Source organism: Schistocerca cancellata, chromosome 5 (assembly GCF_023864275.1).
Source record: "Schistocerca cancellata isolate TAMUIC-IGC-003103 chromosome 5, iqSchCanc2.1, whole genome shotgun sequence".
NCBI lineage: Eukaryota > Metazoa > Arthropoda > Insecta > Orthoptera > Acrididae > Schistocerca > Schistocerca cancellata.
In genome coordinates this window covers 624,937,706-624,956,831 of record NC_064630.1, presented here as the reverse complement: position 1 = coordinate 624,956,831, position 19,126 = coordinate 624,937,706, and the positions used below count along the sequence as shown (strand labels likewise).

Genomic DNA, 19,126 nt, shown 5'->3' with positions numbered 1-19,126 from the left:
ATAAATGGGACGAGAAACGTCTAAGCAGTGCGAACATCAAACACGGATTCCTACGTCGTCGAAGCTGCGCATGTACACTAAAACCTGTTTTTTAGCGCATGAAAGTAGCTGCTTAACCGAACCTATTGTGTTCAACATCGCACGTGCGCATAAATTTCCAACCGCGCAATTACGCATGCGCATTTGTGAATGGATAATAGCCTAGAAATGGAGGCAGTGCGTACAGCGCTTTGCTACCCGCCTGCGATGGGGATTTTGGACTTCTTAGCAGACGACAGGTAGCTACTGCTCATATGCGTTTGTGTAGAGTGTTGACGTTATGCTGTAAAGCGATTTATGTGACTCCAAAGGAAGCACGCTTAAGTTTATAGATGATTACCGACAAAAAAGTTGTATGGAATGCCTATTTTAGAGTTTTAAATAAAAATACGAGATGTGTTGCGCTGGGTGTCACTTATTAGATAAACGTCTCCCATCGTCTTTCTGTAAAGAATAAGATAGCATAAGTTTCGAAGTAGGAAAATTGAGAAGAATAAGCCAAAAATTTATCAAAAGTATAATAAAAACTGTGGATGTATATTCATGCTGTGGCTACATAAAGGCACAACTGAGGAGCCTGACATCTGAGCAAAAGAAGTGATGGGTTTATGTAGCTCCTCCACAAACTACTAAAAATAGACATGAAACACAATGATGTTGCAAAAAACACATAACTGAAAAACACAACTTCCATTCTAGTGCATTCTGGTATCTATGAAATTTCCAAATTTTTTGAGTTTCAGGATGTTAATCTACATATTGTATCTCATGATTAAAGACAAATGATGCATTGAAAATTAGATTAACCTTACATAACGACTAATAACCATCCTTAAGCATTTCTCATTTCAGGAATAATCACTTTCATTTTTATTTACTTATTCATGTTCTTTTGATTCAGTATAGAATATGGATATGCAACAGTACCTATGGATGTTAATAGATACAAATTGTAATACTGTATATGTAGTAAATAAGCTAATAATTAAAAGCTCAGAAATTTCCTACAGCGAAAAGAGATGTGAAGAATAAAATAATAATTTCCAATTATTCCACACTACTAGATATGTATTTGATGGGATTGAAATATATTGTTTTGAAACGTGGAATAAATAATTCAAACGAGTATATAAGTCGGTATTTACTAGCTAACAAATTTTTATTGCCAGCCTTATCGCAGCAGTTTGCCAAACAAAAAATCTAAAATCTCGTTGTGACCTCCTACTGAAATTTTCGGACAAAATATTCTAGCATCACTTCGTATCCCTCGTACTTCTGTTCCTTTATACTTCTTTACCTACAGTCGCATTTACGTTTCCTTTCTCTGTTGCATTTTCATCAAAATAAACGCAACACTAGCTTCCATGAAATGCAGGGGATTCATAGCAAACTGCTTGCGCAATGAGTCAACATGTGTACATGAGAACGCCAATGCGTACATGCAACAACAACAAGCAAGGAACATTTTAATACATACGTAAAACTCAGAGTGTACAATAGCACCAGAGAGGTCTATTATATTCCACATGATATACTTTGCCGCAGTTTCACATGTAATATATTGTTCACACGATTCCAACACCCCCCCCCCCCCCTTTGAACATATATTTTGTGTCTTGCCTTCAAAGGTAAACCAAATACTCCAACAATCTTTTCAAACTTCTCTTTGTCCAAGGGCTTTGTCAGAAGGTCAGCCAACATGTCTTCTGTGGCCAAGTATTCCACGGCGATGTTCTGTTGCTCTATGTGGTCCTGAATAAAGTGGTGCCTTATATCAATATGTTTTATTCTAGCAGTAGTGACATCATTTTTAGGTAGGTTAATGGCTCTTTTATTGTCACAGAACATCGTTATAGGTTCCCCTATTAAAGTGGGTTCCATTTCACAAATTAATGTTCTTAGCCACAATGCTTCTTGTGTAGTGTAAGATGGCGCCATATACTCGGCCCCTACAGTACTCAATGAAACAGTTTTTTGCTTTTGACAGGACCTTGAAATGACGCCTCCCATTAATTTAAAGCAGCAGCCAGTAGTGGAGTGCCTATCTCCCAGTTCACTCCCAAAGTCTGCATCGCTGTAGCCTTCTAGTTTTGCATAACCTTCTCTATAGTATCTTAATTCGTTGTTTGAAGTTCCTCTTAGGTATCGGAATGTCCTTTTCACAGCTTTCCATTGCTTTTCCTTTGGGTCTCTGCAATATCTGCTCACTGCATTAGTGGCAAAAGCAATGTCGGGTCATGACATTTGAGACAAATATAAAAGACTCCCTACTGCTTCTAAATATGGAACATTCATATCACATTCCACATCTGTCTCATTTATATTTAACTTCACTCCTACTTCCATTGAAGTAGTTATGGGTTTACAATCACTCATGCCAATTTTTTTAAGATGTTTTGCTGTATATGATGATTGATTTATTCACAATTCGTGTCTCTCTTCATACTTAGTAATCTGCATAACTAAATAACGTTTAACTTCTCCCAAATCACGCATCTTAAACTTGGTTTGCAGCTGTTTCTTAAAAAGTCTCATTTGACTTTCGTTTTCAGACAGGAAAAAGAAGTCGTCCACCAATATTGCCATTATTATCATTCTTTCTCTTTCACTTTTATAGTAAATACTGGGATCTGCTTTAGATTGCTTCATATTCATATTTATTAGAGTTTTATGTTGACACCGATTCCAGCAATATCCATTCTGTTTAAGTCCATAAATACATTTTTGCAAACATCAAATCTTTTCCTTTTCGGATCTGGTTTTCTTAGCTTCTCTTGGTGGAATGACATGTATCTTCCCCTCCAATTTCCCATTGGATCCATGTGATTAACTGTTAAATTTTGTTTTGCTGCCAAGCCTAAAACATGTCTCAATGAGACATACTTCACTACGGGTGAAAAAGTGTCTTTGTATTCTACCCCCTGTTTTTGGGAATATCCTTTTATTACAAGTCGTGCTTTATATATTGGTGATGAATTTTCGGAACTATTCAAAGTGAATAAACATCTTGCCTGTAATGGCTTCTTATCTGCTGGCATATTTACCCATTAAAAGTTTCATTCTGAGAGTTTACATTTTCAAAGAATACTACATCTCTTCTTGTAACAATCCTTTTATTCAATGGATCCATTAGTCGGTAGCCCTTTGAATTCTCACAATAGCTTACAAAAATATACTTTTCAGCTTTCAGGTCCCATTTTCCTCTTAACTGTTTTGGAATGTGCGCTGTTCCATCACACCCAAAAACCCTTATATTGCTTAGGGAGTTGCATTCCTTAATGCTTTTGTAGTTGATCTATTGTTCAAATATACGGCGGTTGATACAGCCTCTGCCCAAAAATGTTTTGATAATCCAGCATCAGCTACCATGCTCCTTGCTTTTTCGACAATGGTCCTATTAGCCCTCTCAGCAACCCCATTTTGAGATAGGCTGTACCTTATGGTAGCTTAATCTCTGACCTTGGGTTTACTGTTTCTCTACACTGAGATGCAACATGCCCTTTCTTCTGACATCTATTGCACCTCACATATTTCTTCTTTTTGTTTTTTCGAATAAAGAGCAGATGCAGTTTCTTTCTCCACTACATGACAGCTTGAAGTACTCTTTACATCCTGTAGGATTTTCGCTTTAACACTGTCATCCGTGATCGGTATATCTGAGCTTTCCAGCCCCATAATCATAGGGGCACACCTTTCGGGCAGTCCTGCTAACACTAGTGTCCCCTATCCATTCATCAGCGATCTCAAACCCAATGTTTCTCAGTCGGTTCGACGTGGCTATTATTTTGTTGATGTATTCGTCTACATTCTTGCATTTGTCCAGCTGAGTGGTAATTAACTAACGTAATAATTCCACTTTCCTTGGTAGACCTCCATTCTCAAACGCACCTCGTAGTGTGTCCCAGACTACTTTCACCGTTGCAGCTTTTTCAATGTGAACATAATTCACTGGGTCAACTAGTAATATCAACTTTGGTTTTGCTTTTCTATATTTACTTGAATAATTCTGATCTGTGGATTGAATTGTCGCACCCACCACATCCCATAGCTCGTCTAAACGTAGATACTCTTCTACTGCAAATTTCCACATTGCATAGTTTTTCACGACCCATAAGTCTTTCAGATTGCAAATGTTTTTTCCGTGCTCCTTTTAACAGTAACTTTAATCTTTCTTGACGAAAAGAATAATACCGAAGAATAATACAAAAGAGTTGCATTCTTCTTGTAATGATAACTCGTACTCCACGCAAGTGCACTATTTGGAACTTTTCCAATACTTAGTACTATATTATGTATATACTTATTCCAAATGCAACGCTGGGCCCATAACCTGTTGGAGTTGACACAGGTGAATAAGTAATACTAAGTGAAACACATTTAGTGCCAGTAACTATATTTGCACTTCCAGGTAAAATATATTGAACACAACAACGAAGGAACATTTTATTACATATATAAAACTCAGAGCGTACAATAGCACCAGAAAGGTCTATTATATTCCACATAATGCACTTTGCCGCAGTTTCACACGAAATATATTGTTCACACAATTCCAACAACATTATAAAAGGGTTTGCGATATGGATAAAGCTGGTATTAATATTTGAGATTATAGCTCACATAAGATACTTGATTTGTACAAGTAATATGCATATTAATTATAATGCTTTGATTGGAACTGTAACTTGCTATTACTGGAGAAGCCTATTCTGCTGTATGAGTTAACGGCAATAAAAAAATCTGAACATATTCACAAGTGTACCTTGTTGGCCACTTAGCATTCTGTTATTGCAATGGATGACAAAGAAGAGACAGAGTGTCTTGATACAGTCTAACACAACAGTTGCGGCACTCATTGCTGCAAAAGCTGTTACTGTTTGACAGATGGAGCGACAGTAGCTCCCCAAGTGGCGAGTAAGGTGAACATCAGACGCGTCGTAAGCATAATGTTTGTATTACATTCATTTCCTACGTAATTTACGAAATATTTGAGTTATTTTCTTGCCTCCAAGGATTTGTGTAGTATTAGAAAGCATACATGTTTCTAAAAATGCTTCTATAATACGCGCAAGTATGGACGAAAGCCATGAATCGAGTGGCAACCTACAACACATTCGTGAAGAGTCACTTGTGATGTTGGATAGAATTGCAGCTTACCAAGTTGATATCAAAAGAATATAAACAAACAGATTCAAACGTAAGAAGAACAGACATGTACCTCTACATGCAAAAGCGCTCGACAGCTCATTTATCGTTCTGTAGGCCTACAGTGTTTGTCATTGTCGCCTGTTGCCACAAGTACGCCCATCTTATATTATTCTAAGTGGGACAAGCAACTGCCAAATAGTGAGAGAAATATGTTGAAAACATTATAATGAACTGATTACGTAACATTTCAAGCAAAACCAAACATTTGAATAATTTTCAAACAATCTGTCAGTGAACAAGATGCTAGCAAAATAATGTCATCACATGAAGGAAGCAAGGAAAATTAATGAAATACATACCAAACATTACGCTTTAGTAAGACACGAATAACTGCACTTAATCTAACCACTTCATCGTCTGGGCAGGCCTGTGTAGACGATTCACACGAATCTGGCACCGATACATGGAGAGTTGAACTGGCTGCTTCTGTGTCATAAGACTACTTTACAGCTTTAGATGGATTGTCGAATCTTTGTAGCAGTTTCCTCTTCATCGTCAGTTGAGGTGGCTTATTTGGAATGTCAAACAGTGTGGGTACTGCATTCCACACGAGTTTATTATTGTCTGCGTTCATGATCTGGTTTTGTTCGAAATGTAGCGAACAAAGCCTAATATTATTATACAGGTAAACTGGGTCTTTTTTCATAAGGGCTTCTCGTCTGATATTAATTAGCCATTTTCTTCTCCTAAAACGAAATATTAATTATTAATACACATGTAGTTTGCAAGTGAATCCTGACGATACAGTTTAGTAACATGATGGCATATACTTCTCAGGATCCTTAGGAAACGCAAAAAAGATAGCTGTGGTGTCTTCTTCCTGCTGTTGCTGCAATTTATTGCGCTACAAACGCTCCCGCTTGTAAAAACCATTGTAGAAATCAAAATAAACAACTACTATTCGCTTTTAATGATCGCTCCGAATTCACAGTTTAACTTACTGGCCGCTTGGGGCGCTGCTGGCGCGGTAGGCAACAAAAACGATGCGAAGTGGCGCGACCGCTATGTTAGACGTGGTCTTGACTTCTGTGTTAGGCTGTGTCGACACAGAGACAAATTTGATATATTTAACTCTTCAATATTTTCACAAAAATCGCTCCCTCTAGATAGTATCACTAGCTTGTCGATCGACCGCTAACAAGGCACATTTACGTAGATAAAATTCACTGAGCTCTGTACCAATTGTAAACTCCTTGCTCTATTCTTGTGTATCTTTCCCGTGAAGGTTGACGTTAGTGTTTGTAAACAAAACAAGCGGTGTTGATGACGTGAAAAAAGAGAAAAAATGAAGTTGTCCCGTCCAAAGTTAGGGGAGAGTGAAGTTGACCTATTACGGCAAGAAGAAGAATTTTTAAGAAGCAAAAATGTTTCTTTATCTGCCAAACTTGTTAACAAGCGGAAAGGGCTTGACGATGACGGTAGTCAGGGTAAGTCTGAAGTACTAGTAGTGTGAGTTGTGTGACTCACATTTTGGTTTCTGGGTAAGACATTCAGCTCGTATTAATTCGCTTTTTACCGCCAGAGATTGTTAACACCGTTAATCAAATTAACCACACTTACAGCAATTGAAAGAACGATTCACTAAAGTTTTGTGAGAATGTTGAGTGGTTTATGCAGATTGACAGTAGTATCGTAGTACACAGTTTTAGTACGAGACACGACGTACCTTTACCTTTGAGAAGTTTGTGTAAGCAGAATTTACGAACCCTTTTTTTTGTGTATAATACAAGTGTGACTTATTGGCTAAGTGACTAAATGTCAGACAACGAAAGCAATGTTATGGAAGTCTATCCCGAATCTTTCGTAAGAATTAGAATTGTGGACAGTTTGGTTCTGCAGCTGGGGAACAATTTGTTTACAAACATCCGTAGTAAGGAAATTTTTTTGTATGGTCAGTAAAGTGTTTTATTTTTTACCATTCATGTGTATGGTAAGTAATTTCTATACCTGTTGCTTTTGAATACTTCTTTAATTAGTTTTAGATTAGCTTGCCTTATGTATTGCTTTGTGTTTGATGCTTTACAAATATGTTATGTTGGCTAGAGTATTTGTAGCTTTTTGTGTTGTGTTTCCCATTTATGAGAAAATTTCTGTTCAGTCGAGGTCTGTTTTTAGTCAATATGGTTGTATTACTGTACCTTAAATAATGTGTCAGGACTAGACCACTGAAGATAAATACATTTAGCTCATTGTAATCAATATTATATCAACCACACTGTCCAGAAAGCACAGTAAAACAAGTCAACCACTGGTTATGTTCTGGTGACAAATACCTCACCAACATCTAATTGGAAAGATGTGCAAACACTGTAACAGAAAGCAGTAAAGTCCAGTTTTTACATGATAATACCATGCAGTATGGGTCTTGTCTATCGATACTATCCCTGGATTGAGTGACAGAGTGCAGTAATTTAAGTTTTCTTTCCTTTTTCTAAATTGTTCCAGAAAACTAGTGTGACATTTCTTTAAATCATGTTAATTTCATTGTCTCATGAAGTCTATTATTAAGCCAACCATTGCTGTGGCTTCCCTTGACATGACAGCAGAATGACAATTCTGAGTATTGAGGTATCGCCAAGATATCTTTCCAGATAAGTCCTGTTCCTGCATACAGCTGCACAATGGATGTGTCTTAAGTGAGAAGTCTCCAAGGAGAATTGTTGCCAGTGTTGTCAGTAGTTCTAATGGAATGTTATCTACTCCCGGGGCCTTGTTTCGACTCAGGTCTTTCAGTGCTCTGTCAAACTCTTCACACATATTGCACTCTTTATACTCCCTAAATTACTAAAAAATGTGATTGTGTATTCTTCCTTCTGTACAGTAAGTGACAACGACAGATAGTTTCATTATTTTCTGTTCTTTCTGGTGCTGCAGTTTTAATTCTCTATTATTCCACTCTCAAAAAGTGCATTAGAAAAGATGAGCACATATGACTTTCCGTGCGAACTCTGAATTCCCCTATTTTATAATGATAATCATTTCTCCCTATGTTGGTTATTGTCAACAAAATATTTTCATATTTGGGGGATTGGTCATTGTCAACAAAATATTTTCATATTTGGGGGAGAAAGTTGATGACTGAAATTTTGTGAGAAGATCCCACTGCAATGAGAAACACCTTTGTTTTAATGATGCCCACCTCGAATCCTGCATCATGTCCGTGACACTCTCTCCTTAATTTCTCAATAATGTAAAATGTGCAACTCTTTCTACTACTCAGATGCTCTTTTTATCCAATACTTGAAACAGTCCATGTATGTAACTTCACTCAGAACACTATGAGCAGTCTATATACGGGCAAATCCAAAATGTGTTTAATATGAGTGGTGTCCAGTGACATTGATTTAAACTCTGTTTTTTCCCATAATACATGGTGCACCATTTGACTCATCAGTACAGTTGCAAGTATGCAATATTGTGGTCTAACCTAAGTGGCAGGGCAACCAGGACCAACGAAAAATGTAATCCCTTCACAATACTGTCTAATTTCCCAACTACTATCATTACATGAGAGGACAACATGGAGCATTATCATCAAGGACAGCCTGGACAATATGGGTTCTTTGGAAGGAGGATGTAAAAAATACTGATGTTCACATGCAGGGGTGGGGGAAGGTAAAGTGCTGCTGGAGTGCATACAGGAATGAGGTGGAAAGAGGGTAGAGCTGCTGGGTGCAGTGGGGATGTTAGATGGTGGTGGTGAGTTAGGTGGGGTGGGGGTGGGGTGGGGAGGCAGGAGGGGTAGTGAAAAAGGAGAGAAGTAAGAGGACTGGGTGCATTGGTGGAATAGAGGGCTGTGTAGTGCTAGAATAGGAACAGGGAAAGAGCTATATGGGTGAGGACAATGACTAATGAAGGGTTATGGGAACGTAGGATATATTGCAGGGAGATTTCCCAACTGCGCACTTCAGAAAAGCTGGTGTTGGTGGGAAGGATCTACATGGCACAGGCGGTGAAGCAGTCATTTAAATGAAGGACATTGTGTTGGGTGGCTCAGCAACAGGGTGGTCCATTCGTTTTTTGGCCAAAGTTTGTTGGTGGCCATTCATACAGACAGACAACTAGTTGGTTGAAACCTCCTGGCAGATTAAAACTGTGTACCAGACCAAGAATCGAACTTTGGACATTTGCCTTTTGCAGGCAAGTGCTCTACCAACTGAGCTACCCAAGCACGGCTCACAACTCATCCTCACAATTATATTTCTGACAGTACCTCGGCTTATCGCATGCTCCACTGCAGAGTGAAAATTTCATTCTGGAAGCTTGTTGGTTGTCATGTCTGCATGGAATGCAGCTCCGTAATTGCAACTTATCTCATAGATCGCATGACTGGTTTCACAGGTAGCCCTGCCTTTAATGGGATAGGTGATGTTTGTGACCAGACTGGAGTAGGCGGTGGTGGGAGGATGTATAGGACAGGTCTTGTATCTAGCTCATATTACAGCGATATGAGCCATGAGGCAAAATGGCAGAATAGCAGTGTGTGTGTGTGTGGGGGGGGGGGGGGGGGGGGTTCTCATTTCAGGGCATGATGAAAGGTAGTAGAAACCCTGGCAGAGAATGTAATTCAGCTGCTCCAGACCTGGGTGGTAATGAGTTACGAAAGGAATGCTCCTCTGTGGCTGGACAGTGGGACCTTGGGAGATGGTGGGTGACTGGAAAGATAAGCCATGGAACATTTGTTTTTATACAAGGTTGGGAGGGTAATTATGGTCTGTAGAGGCCTCAGTGAGACTCTCAGTATATTTTGAGAGGAACTGCTTGTCGTAAAGGTTGTTGGTTTGGAATCTGTTGGTCGTTGGGGAATGCAGTGTTCAATAGGAGAAAGGCCATAGGCATTAGGATGTTAGTGTAAAAGGAGGTGGCAACAAAAGACCGTGTGGTGAAGGAACAGGAACTGTGATGAGTCGGTGGAGGAAATGGTTGGTATCTTTTATATAGTAGGGTAGGTTGTGGGTAAAAGGTTTAAGCTGTTGGTCTTTGAGAGCAGAGATTCTCCTCTGTGGGAGCACAGTATCCGGCCACAACGGGGTGTCGTGGGTAGTTCGGTTTATAGACTTGAGGAAGCATGAAGAAGATAGGAGTGCGGGAAGTGGTAGGGTTAAGGAGGGAGGTGGACTCTGGGGGAAGTTATGGGATGGGCCTAAGGATTTTGGAGAGTCTGGAGATTCTGCTGGATTTCTGAAATGGGGTCATTGTGGCAGGGTTTGTAGGTGTATGATCTGACAGCTGGCAGAGTCCTTCTGCCAAGTACTTCTTGCGGTTCAAAACAACAAGGTGAAGCCTTTGTCAGGAGGTAGGGTTATAAGGTTGGGTTCAGTTTTTAGGTGTTGGACTACGGTTCCTTCTGCAGGTGTAACATTAGCCTGCATGTTGAGTAATTCGGAGAATGATAGTGGGCAAGGTTTGAGGTTAAGAAATTCTAGAAAGTTAACAGGGCTAATTTTGGGGCAGTGGGATGGATCACGGTTGGATGGTAGAGTGAGTCAGGCAGGGTTTAGCATTGATAGGGTTGCTGGAGTAAAAGTGTTTCCACTGTAGGGACCGGGAGAAGGTCTTTAAGAAGTCCTGCATGACTGAATTTGGGAGTGGGACAAAAGGTGAGGTCTTTGGAAAGGCCTGATATTTCTGCGGGACTTTGGTTTTTGGAGGAAAGGTTCACGGCTGTGTTTCAGGTCTGTTTAGGTTCTGGATTATGTGTGGTGGTGGGAGGGAATTTTGGTGGGTCTGTGAGACAGGGTTTGTCAGCTGTTAGGGGATGTGGGAAAGGTATGGAGGTTTTCATAGAGGCGGTGGACGGTGGTACTCCGAGGCGGTAGTAGGAAGTGAGCAGGGTGGAGAATTTTTGGAGGTGGCATTGTGAATGTTGCTCTATTTCCTGGAGGACAAGAGTTTCAGTATGTGTATGTGTTGTGGGTTTCAAGAATTTGGGATTGCATAACAGGATGGAGAGCTGGTTTTTCAAGGAGGTTTGGGCTGGATTGATATGGTTTTGTAGGGCATATTGGTGAGGGATAAGGATGGGCAGGATCTGAACAGATGCTGGGCATTGTGGAAGGGAGGGTGACAGCCGGAGACAGGTAATTTGATGGTAAGGCCATTGGGGGAGGGGGGGGGGGGATTTCATGAACCAAACAACAATGTAGGAACAGTATATGGGACTTGGTTCTGGATGGGGATAAGAAAACTTTTTTGTATTGATGCAAGGAGCAAGAATCCGTGGTGGTGCCGGCCGAAGTGGCCGTGCGGTTAAAGGCGCTGCAGTCTGGAACCGCAAGACCGCTACGGTCGCAGGTTCGAATCCTGCCTCGGGCATGGATGTTTGTGATGTCCTTAGGTTAGTTAGGTTTAACTAGTTCTAAGTTCTAGGGGACTAATGACCTCAGCAGTTGAGTCCCATAGTGCTCAGAGCCAATCCGTGGTGGTGGAAAAAATGCAAAAAAATATGTAGATAATGTAGAATTACATCCAAAAAATTCGCAAAAATACACCAGAATATACGTGGGAAAAATCACAAAAATTATGAAATGAATGAAATAAGAGGAAACAAGATGAAATCTGAGGGAGTATGTAGATAGTAGAAGATGAAAACCAACTGAAATTGGTGTGAAGTCACAGTGAGATAAAGAAGAAATATAAAAAAAAAGATATTTTACTGTGGGTTGCAGGTCTGAGGATGGATAAGTGTGGAGAAGGGGTACGGCAGATGTGACCTGGATTAGGTGAAATTAGTAGGTGCGAACTGGGATAGAACAGAGAAGGGTTGGAGGGAGGGTAGGGGTTGGTAGGATGAGATACAATATTGTGTGGAACAGGTAGGTGCTGGAAATAACACGCAAAAATACGGTAGAGGGATGCAGGGAGAGTGATTAGTTTGAAGGTATAGGATTAATGATATTGACAAGAGTAATGTGGGACATAAGATGCTGCACCAACAATCAGCATGGTCTTTTAGCTGCCTGTTGTTCATGGCCAAGACAGTTGATACAGAGTGGCTCGTAAGTAGAGAGTGCAGTGTGCTTTGTAAGTCCACAAGACAAACACAGGAAGACGGACATTGATTATAGTAATGCATTAGAAAATAGCAACAAAGGAAAACAGTACTAGGTTAGGAAGGAAGAAAAGCCATCATGCACAATCAAACAATGGGAAATCCAGCATGGAATGTAACAATATTATGAAAAGGATAGTTGCTACTCACCATATAGTGGAGATGCTGAGTCACAGATAGGCACAACAAAAAGACTGTCGCAAAATAAGCTTTCGACCAACAAGGCCTTTGTCAAAAATAGGCAACAGACGTACCCACATAAACGCAACTCACATATACATGACCACAGTCTCTGGCAGCTGAAGCCAGACTACGAGCAGTACCAGCAGCAGCGCATGATGGGAGAGGCAACTGGGTGGGGGTAAGAAGGAGGAGAAGGATGCTGTGGGAGGGAGAGGGATGGATAGCAAGGTAGGGGTGGGGGCAGTAAAGTGCTGCTATGGAGCATACAGGGATGAGGTGGTTATTTACATGTTTTTTCACGTTTTTTTTTCCACCACCACGGATCCTTGCTTCTACCATCTGCGTCAGTTCAGAAAAATTTCCTTATCCCTAGCCCAAACCCAGTCCCACATACTATTCCTGCATTGTTGCTTGGCTCTTGAAATCCCCCCCAAATGGCCTTACCACCAAGTTACCTGTCTCCGGCTGTCACCCTCCCTTCCACAATGACCTTCACCTGTTCAGATTCTGCCAGTCCTTAGCCCTCATGAACATGCCCTGCAAAACCATGACAATCAAGCCCAAATCTCCTCGCAATACCTTCTCTCCATTCTTCTATGCAATCCCAAATTCCTGGAACCCACAACATACACTGAATTCTTGCCCTCCAGGAACTAGAGCAACATTCACAATGCCACCTCCAAAAATTCTCCACCTTGCTGTCTTCCTACTCCTGTCTTGGAGTACCACTGTCCACTGCCTCTACAACAACCTCCAAACCTTCCCCACATCCCCTCACAGCTGACAAACCCTGTCTCGCAGACCTACTACATTTACTGCACCCTCCAAAACTCCCTTCTACCACCACACATAATCTAGAACCTAAAGAGACCCGAAACACAGTCATGAACCTTTCCTCCGAAAGCCTAAGCCCCGCAGAAATATCAGCCCTTTCCAACGGCCTCAACTTTTGCCCCACTGCCAAATTCAGTCATGCATGACTTCTTAAAGACCTTCTCTCCTTCTCCCGGTCCCTACAGTGGAAACATTTTTACTCCACCAACCCTATCAATGCTGAACCCTGCCTGACTCACTCTACCATCCAACCACGATCCATCCCACTGCCACAAAATTAGCCCTGTTAACTGTCTAGAATTTCTTAACCTCAAACCTTGCTTTACCATCATTCTCCATATCACTCAACATGCCAACTACTGTCACATCCACAGAAAGCACTGCAGTCAACCACCTAAAAACTGATATCAGCCTTATAATCCTACCTGCTGACAAAGGCTTTACCATTGTTGTTTTGAACTGCAAGGAGTACTTGGCAGAAGGATTCCGCCAGCTGTCAGATATGTACACCTACAAACCCTGCCACAGTGACGCCATTCCTGAAATCCAGCAGGATCTCCTGTCTCACCTCAAATCCTTAGGCCCATTCCAGACCCTCTTCCCAGAGTCCATCTCTCTCCTCACCCCTACCACTCCCCACACTTCTACCGTCCACAAGCTTCCTAAGTCCGTAAAACAAACCACCTAGGACACCCCATTGTGGCCGTTTATGTACCCCCCCCCCCCCCCCACCTCCCTGAAAGAATCTCAGCTCTCATAGACCAACAGCTTCGACCTATTACCTGCAAGCTACCCTCCTATATAAAAGTTACCAAGGATTTCCTGCACCGACTCTCCATAGTTCCTGTTGCTTTATCACATGGTGCCCTGCTCATCACTTTTGATACCACCTCCCTTTACACTAACGTCCCTAATGCCCATGGTCTACCTTTCCCAATGTCCAGTGGATGCCAAATCAACAACTTCCTTCCCAGTCTCTGTGACCAACTATATCATCACCCACAATTACTTCACCTTTGAAGGTATTACTTACAAACAATCCAGGATATTGCTATGGGTACCTGCATGCCACCATCCTATTCCAACATATTCATGGCGATCTAGAGGAATCCTTCCTAAACATCCAGAATCCCAAACCCCTCACCTGGTTCAGATTCATTGATGGCATATTCATGATCTGGATCGAGGGTGAGGACACCCTATCCACATGCCTCCTGAACCTCAACATCTTCTTCCCCATTTGCTTCACCTCGTCCTACTCAACCCAACCCAACCCTTCCTGGATGTTGACATGTATCTCAGAGGTGGCTACATCAGTACCTCTGCCCATATCAAACCCACCAATGACCAGCAATACATCCACTTCAACAGCTGCCACCTGTTCCATACCAAGAATTTCCTTCATACAGCCTGTCACATCTGCAGTGACGAGCAGTCCCTCTCAAAATATACCGAGGGTCTCATGGTGGCCTTTACAGAACGTAATTACCCTTCCAATCTGGTATAAAAACAAGTGCCCCATGGCTTACCTTTCGTCACTCATCACCTCCCAAGGTCCCACCGTCTGGCCACAGAAGAGCATTCCCTTTGTAACTCAGTACCACTCAGGACTGGAGCAGTTGAATTACATTCTCTGCTAGAGTTTCAACTACCTCTCATTGTGCCCTGAAATGAAAAATGTCCTGCCCACTATCCTTTCCATGCCCCTTGCCCCCCCCCCCCCTTTCCCACATAGTGGTATTCCACCGTCCGTCGAACCTGCACAATATCCTCATCCAGTCCTACACAACCCATGCCCCCAACCCCTTGCTTCGTGGCTCATATCCCTGTAATAGACCTAGATGCCAGATCTGTCCCATACATCCTCCCATCATCACCTACGCCAGTCCAGTCACAGACATCACCCATCCCATCAAAGGCAGAGCTACCTGTGAAAACTGTCATGTGATCTACAAGCTAAGCTGCAATTACAGTGCTCTGTGTGTGTGTGTGTGTGTGTGTGTGTGTGTGTGTCATGTTGGTCAAAAGCTTATTTTGTGACAGTCTTTTTGTTTTGCTTATCTGCGACTGAGCATCCCCGCTATTTGGTGAGTAGCAACTATCCTTTTCATAATGTAATGAGATATTCTTTCACTTTCTTTTGGAAGTTGCTTGTAGTGGCAAATAAAGGTGCGTGTCTTTAACACAAAAACGGGAGAGTAGCTTACTAGAAGGTACAGTGTTTACCAATGAGTCATGATTAACCATGTTCCCTTGGTTTATAGTTAAATTGAATGGTTTTGTAACTAACAGAGTGCTTGCAGCATAGCTAACATGAATTCCAAGGAATGGTACCCTCAAACAGAAATAACATCAGTAAACACAAAATAATTAGCCAATTACAACATAAAATTGGAATCCCTGTCTTTGGTTAATCTAAGTAAAATAAGTAAACTTCCTACAATTCACCAGGTATTAAGCAGGGAGTAGGTGGGGTATGGGGTGGTGAGGGTGGGGGTGGAGGGTTGAACTATTTCAAAACATTGCTCACTGTGAATAAGGCTGTTGTTGTCCTGGAAGAGGGGACCATTCACAGCAGACTCACCAAGAAGATATAGAAGAAAGGGGAACACTTGGTCACAAAGAATGTTGAAATGAGCATCCTGGTTCAAGTTCATCGTAATTTGAATGGGTGGGCCCAAGTCATAATATGAAAAGCACACCTTGAACATACGGAACCTCCTCTGTCCTGAATTACACCCACCCGGCTTTGCATATTAAATGGAAAGTTCTGGGACTGTTTGGAACAGCGAATGATACATAACAGTCAACATCTGCACAGTTTGGTAGCTCTGTGGGATCTAGTAATCAGTTTGCGCCACCAGCTGAATATGGCATACCTGAAGAGACTTGTGCACTATCTTTCTTGCCAATTTGTAGACATTGTCTAGGCTAGAGGCAGTGCTAAACAGCATTAGCATGACATCTCCTGGGGGATGACTAATTTTTTGTTATGTATGCTTATACTAAGCCTTAGAATGCATTGGATAAAATTAATTCATTAAACTGTGAATGTTTACAGTGTGACAAATGTTATTTTTATGTCAGTATTGTGGATTCTATAGCAAAAATAACATCATTAATTACAGAGGTAGCTCATATGGAAATGTAGTTCCAGTTTTTTTTATGTAGTGTTGTGTAGAATTCCATGTGTTCGGTCTGATTGTAAATGTAAGCACCAATATCATCTCTGAAAAGCTTTGTTAAATGCATGTTTACCATGTGTAGCACCTTCTTATAATTATTTAACTACTGGCTTTTTATGATTGACTTGTTTTACTGCTAGTTCTCAGAATGAAAGACCGTTATTGTGACACTAAGAAAAATTGACTGAAGAACACAGGTTCTTCTTACACAGCTGTAGGCCGAAATGAGATATTTAGAGGAACGTAGAAAGACCGAGAAACTAATTCTGCTTCTGAACAGAAGGATCACAGATTATACATAAAAATGAAGATACATGTAGGGATCACAACTAATAGAACCAAGTTAGGTGGCTCACTAATAATAACTCTGGACTTTTATTCCAGAGGAGCACGTTTCAAATTCTCATGTAGTCTTCGTGATACAGGCATCCAGCGATACCCCTGAACAGTTTCAGACAGATCCTTAAGTGAGACTTTAAAATCCAACAGCCACTACCCTTACCCCAAATTTTAGCTAGCCAAGCTAGCTTTCCATCTTTAATGAAATCAGCATTGATGGATGTTGTGGTGGTGATGCCTCATATGGTAATTTATAGAACAATGACTAATATTTATGAAGGACACCCAAAAATCAGATCAGAAGGTTTTCTGTGGTTTGCCCAGATCACCTAGGAGAGGTCTTGAGTAATGTCATACTTTCATTGTTGTACAGTCTGTGCTTCATCTCTGTCATACATTAATTTATAGAACACTGGGTAACATTTATGAAGAATACCCAAAAACCAGGTCATAATCACTTAAAAGGGCCATGACTAATTTCCTACTTTGATTGTTATACAGGGTTATTACAAATGATTGAAGCGATTTCACAGCTCTACAATAACTTTATTATTTGAGATATTTTCACAATGCTTTGCACACACATACAAAAACTCAAAAAGTTTTTTTAGGCATTCACAAATGTTCGATATGTGCCCCTTTAGTGATTCAGCAGACATCAAGCTGATAATCAAGTTCCTCCCACACTCGGCGCAGCATGTCCCCATCAATGAGTTCGAAAGCATCGTTGATGCGAGCTCGTAGTTCTGGCACGTTTCTTGGTAGAGGAGGTTTAAACACTGAATCTTACACATAACCCCACAGAAAGAAATCACATGGGGTTAAGTCGGGAGAGCGTGGAGGCCTTGACATGAATTGCTGATCATGATCCCCACCACGACCGATCCATCGGTTTTCCAATCTCCTGTTTAAGAAATGCCGAACATCATGATGGAAGTGCGGTGGAGCACCATCCTGTTGAAAGATGAAGTCGGCGCTGTCGGTCTCCAGTTGTGGCATGAGCCAATTTTGCAGCATGTCCAGATACACGTGTCCTGTAACGTTTTTTCCGCAGAAGAAAAAGGGGCCGTAAACTTTAAACCGTGAGATTGCACAAAACACGTTAACTTTTGGTGAATTGCGAATTTGCTGCATGAATGTGTGAGGATTCTCTACCGCCCAGATTCGCACATTGTGTCTGTTCACTTCACCATTAAGAAAAAATGTTGCTTCATCACTGAAAACAAGTTTCGCACTGAACGCATCCTCTTCCATGAGCTTTTGCAACCGCGCCGAAAATTCAAAGTGTTTGACTTTGTCATCGGGTGTCAGGGCTTGTAGCAATTGTAAACAGTAAGGCTTCTGCTTTAGCCTTTTCCGTAAGATTTTCCAGACCGTTGGCTGTGGTACATTTAGCTCCCTGCTTGCTTTATTCGTCGACTTCCGCAGGCTATGCGTTAAACTTGCTCGCACGCGTTAAACCGTTTCTTCGCTCACTGCAGGCCGACCAGTTGATTTCCCCTTACAGAGGCATCCAGAAGCTTTAAACTGCGCATACCATCGCCAAATGGAGTTAGCAGTTGGTGGATCTTCGTTGAACTTCGTCCTGAAGTGTCGTTGCGCTGTTATGACTGACTGATGTGAGTGCATTTCAAGCACGACATACGCTTTCTCGGCTCCTGTCGCCATTTTGTCTCACTGCGCTCTCGAGCGCTCTGGCGGCAGAAACCTGAAGTGCGGCTTCAGCCAAACAAAACTTTGAGTTTTTCTACGTATCTGTAGTGTGTCGTGACCATATGTCAATGAATGGAGCTACAGTGAATTTATGAAATCGCTTCAATCATTTGTAATAGCCCTGTACAATCTGCGCTCCATCTCTAATGATATTATTGTTGAAGGAACATTAAACTGTAATTTATTTATTTATTTACACGTCAAGTTGTGTAGGTCCAAATTGAGGAGCAAATCTCCAAGACCATGGAACATGTCGGTACATGAAATTACAAGATAAAAGTAATAACAGATAAAAATAAAATGTTTATGAATCCAAAAAAAAGTCGATCCATAAGTTTAAGTAAATGCAGTCAACAATACAATAAGAATCAGCTTAATTTTTCAAGGAACTCCTTGACAGAATAGAAGGAGTAACCCATGAGGAAACTCTTCAGTTTCAATTTGAAAACACATGGATTACTGCTGAGATTTTTTAATTCGAGTGGTAGCTTATTGAAAATGGATGCAGCAATATACTGTACACCTTTCTGCACAAGAGTTGAGGAAGTCTGATCCAAATGCAGGTTTGATTTCT

The 19,126-nt window shown here is 41.2% G+C and overlaps 1 protein-coding gene across 2 annotated transcripts in view; it reads left to right on the top strand.

The window, feature by feature from the left end:
* Window positions 1-6,282: 6,282 nt before the first annotated feature.
* LOC126187439 (RNA polymerase II-associated protein 1) overlaps window positions 6,283-19,126 on the top strand; it is a 266,874-nt gene continuing 254,030 nt past the window's right edge. Inside the window, exon 1 of one of the 2 annotated variants that reach the window (XM_049928519.1) lies at window positions 6,283-6,674. In XM_049928519.1, coding sequence (XP_049784476.1) covers window positions 6,533-6,674 — 142 coding nt within the window. In that variant the 5' untranslated portion in view covers window positions 6,283-6,532. The remainder of the gene's footprint in view (window positions 6,675-19,126) is intronic. The other variant, XM_049928518.1, reaches the window with a different exon arrangement.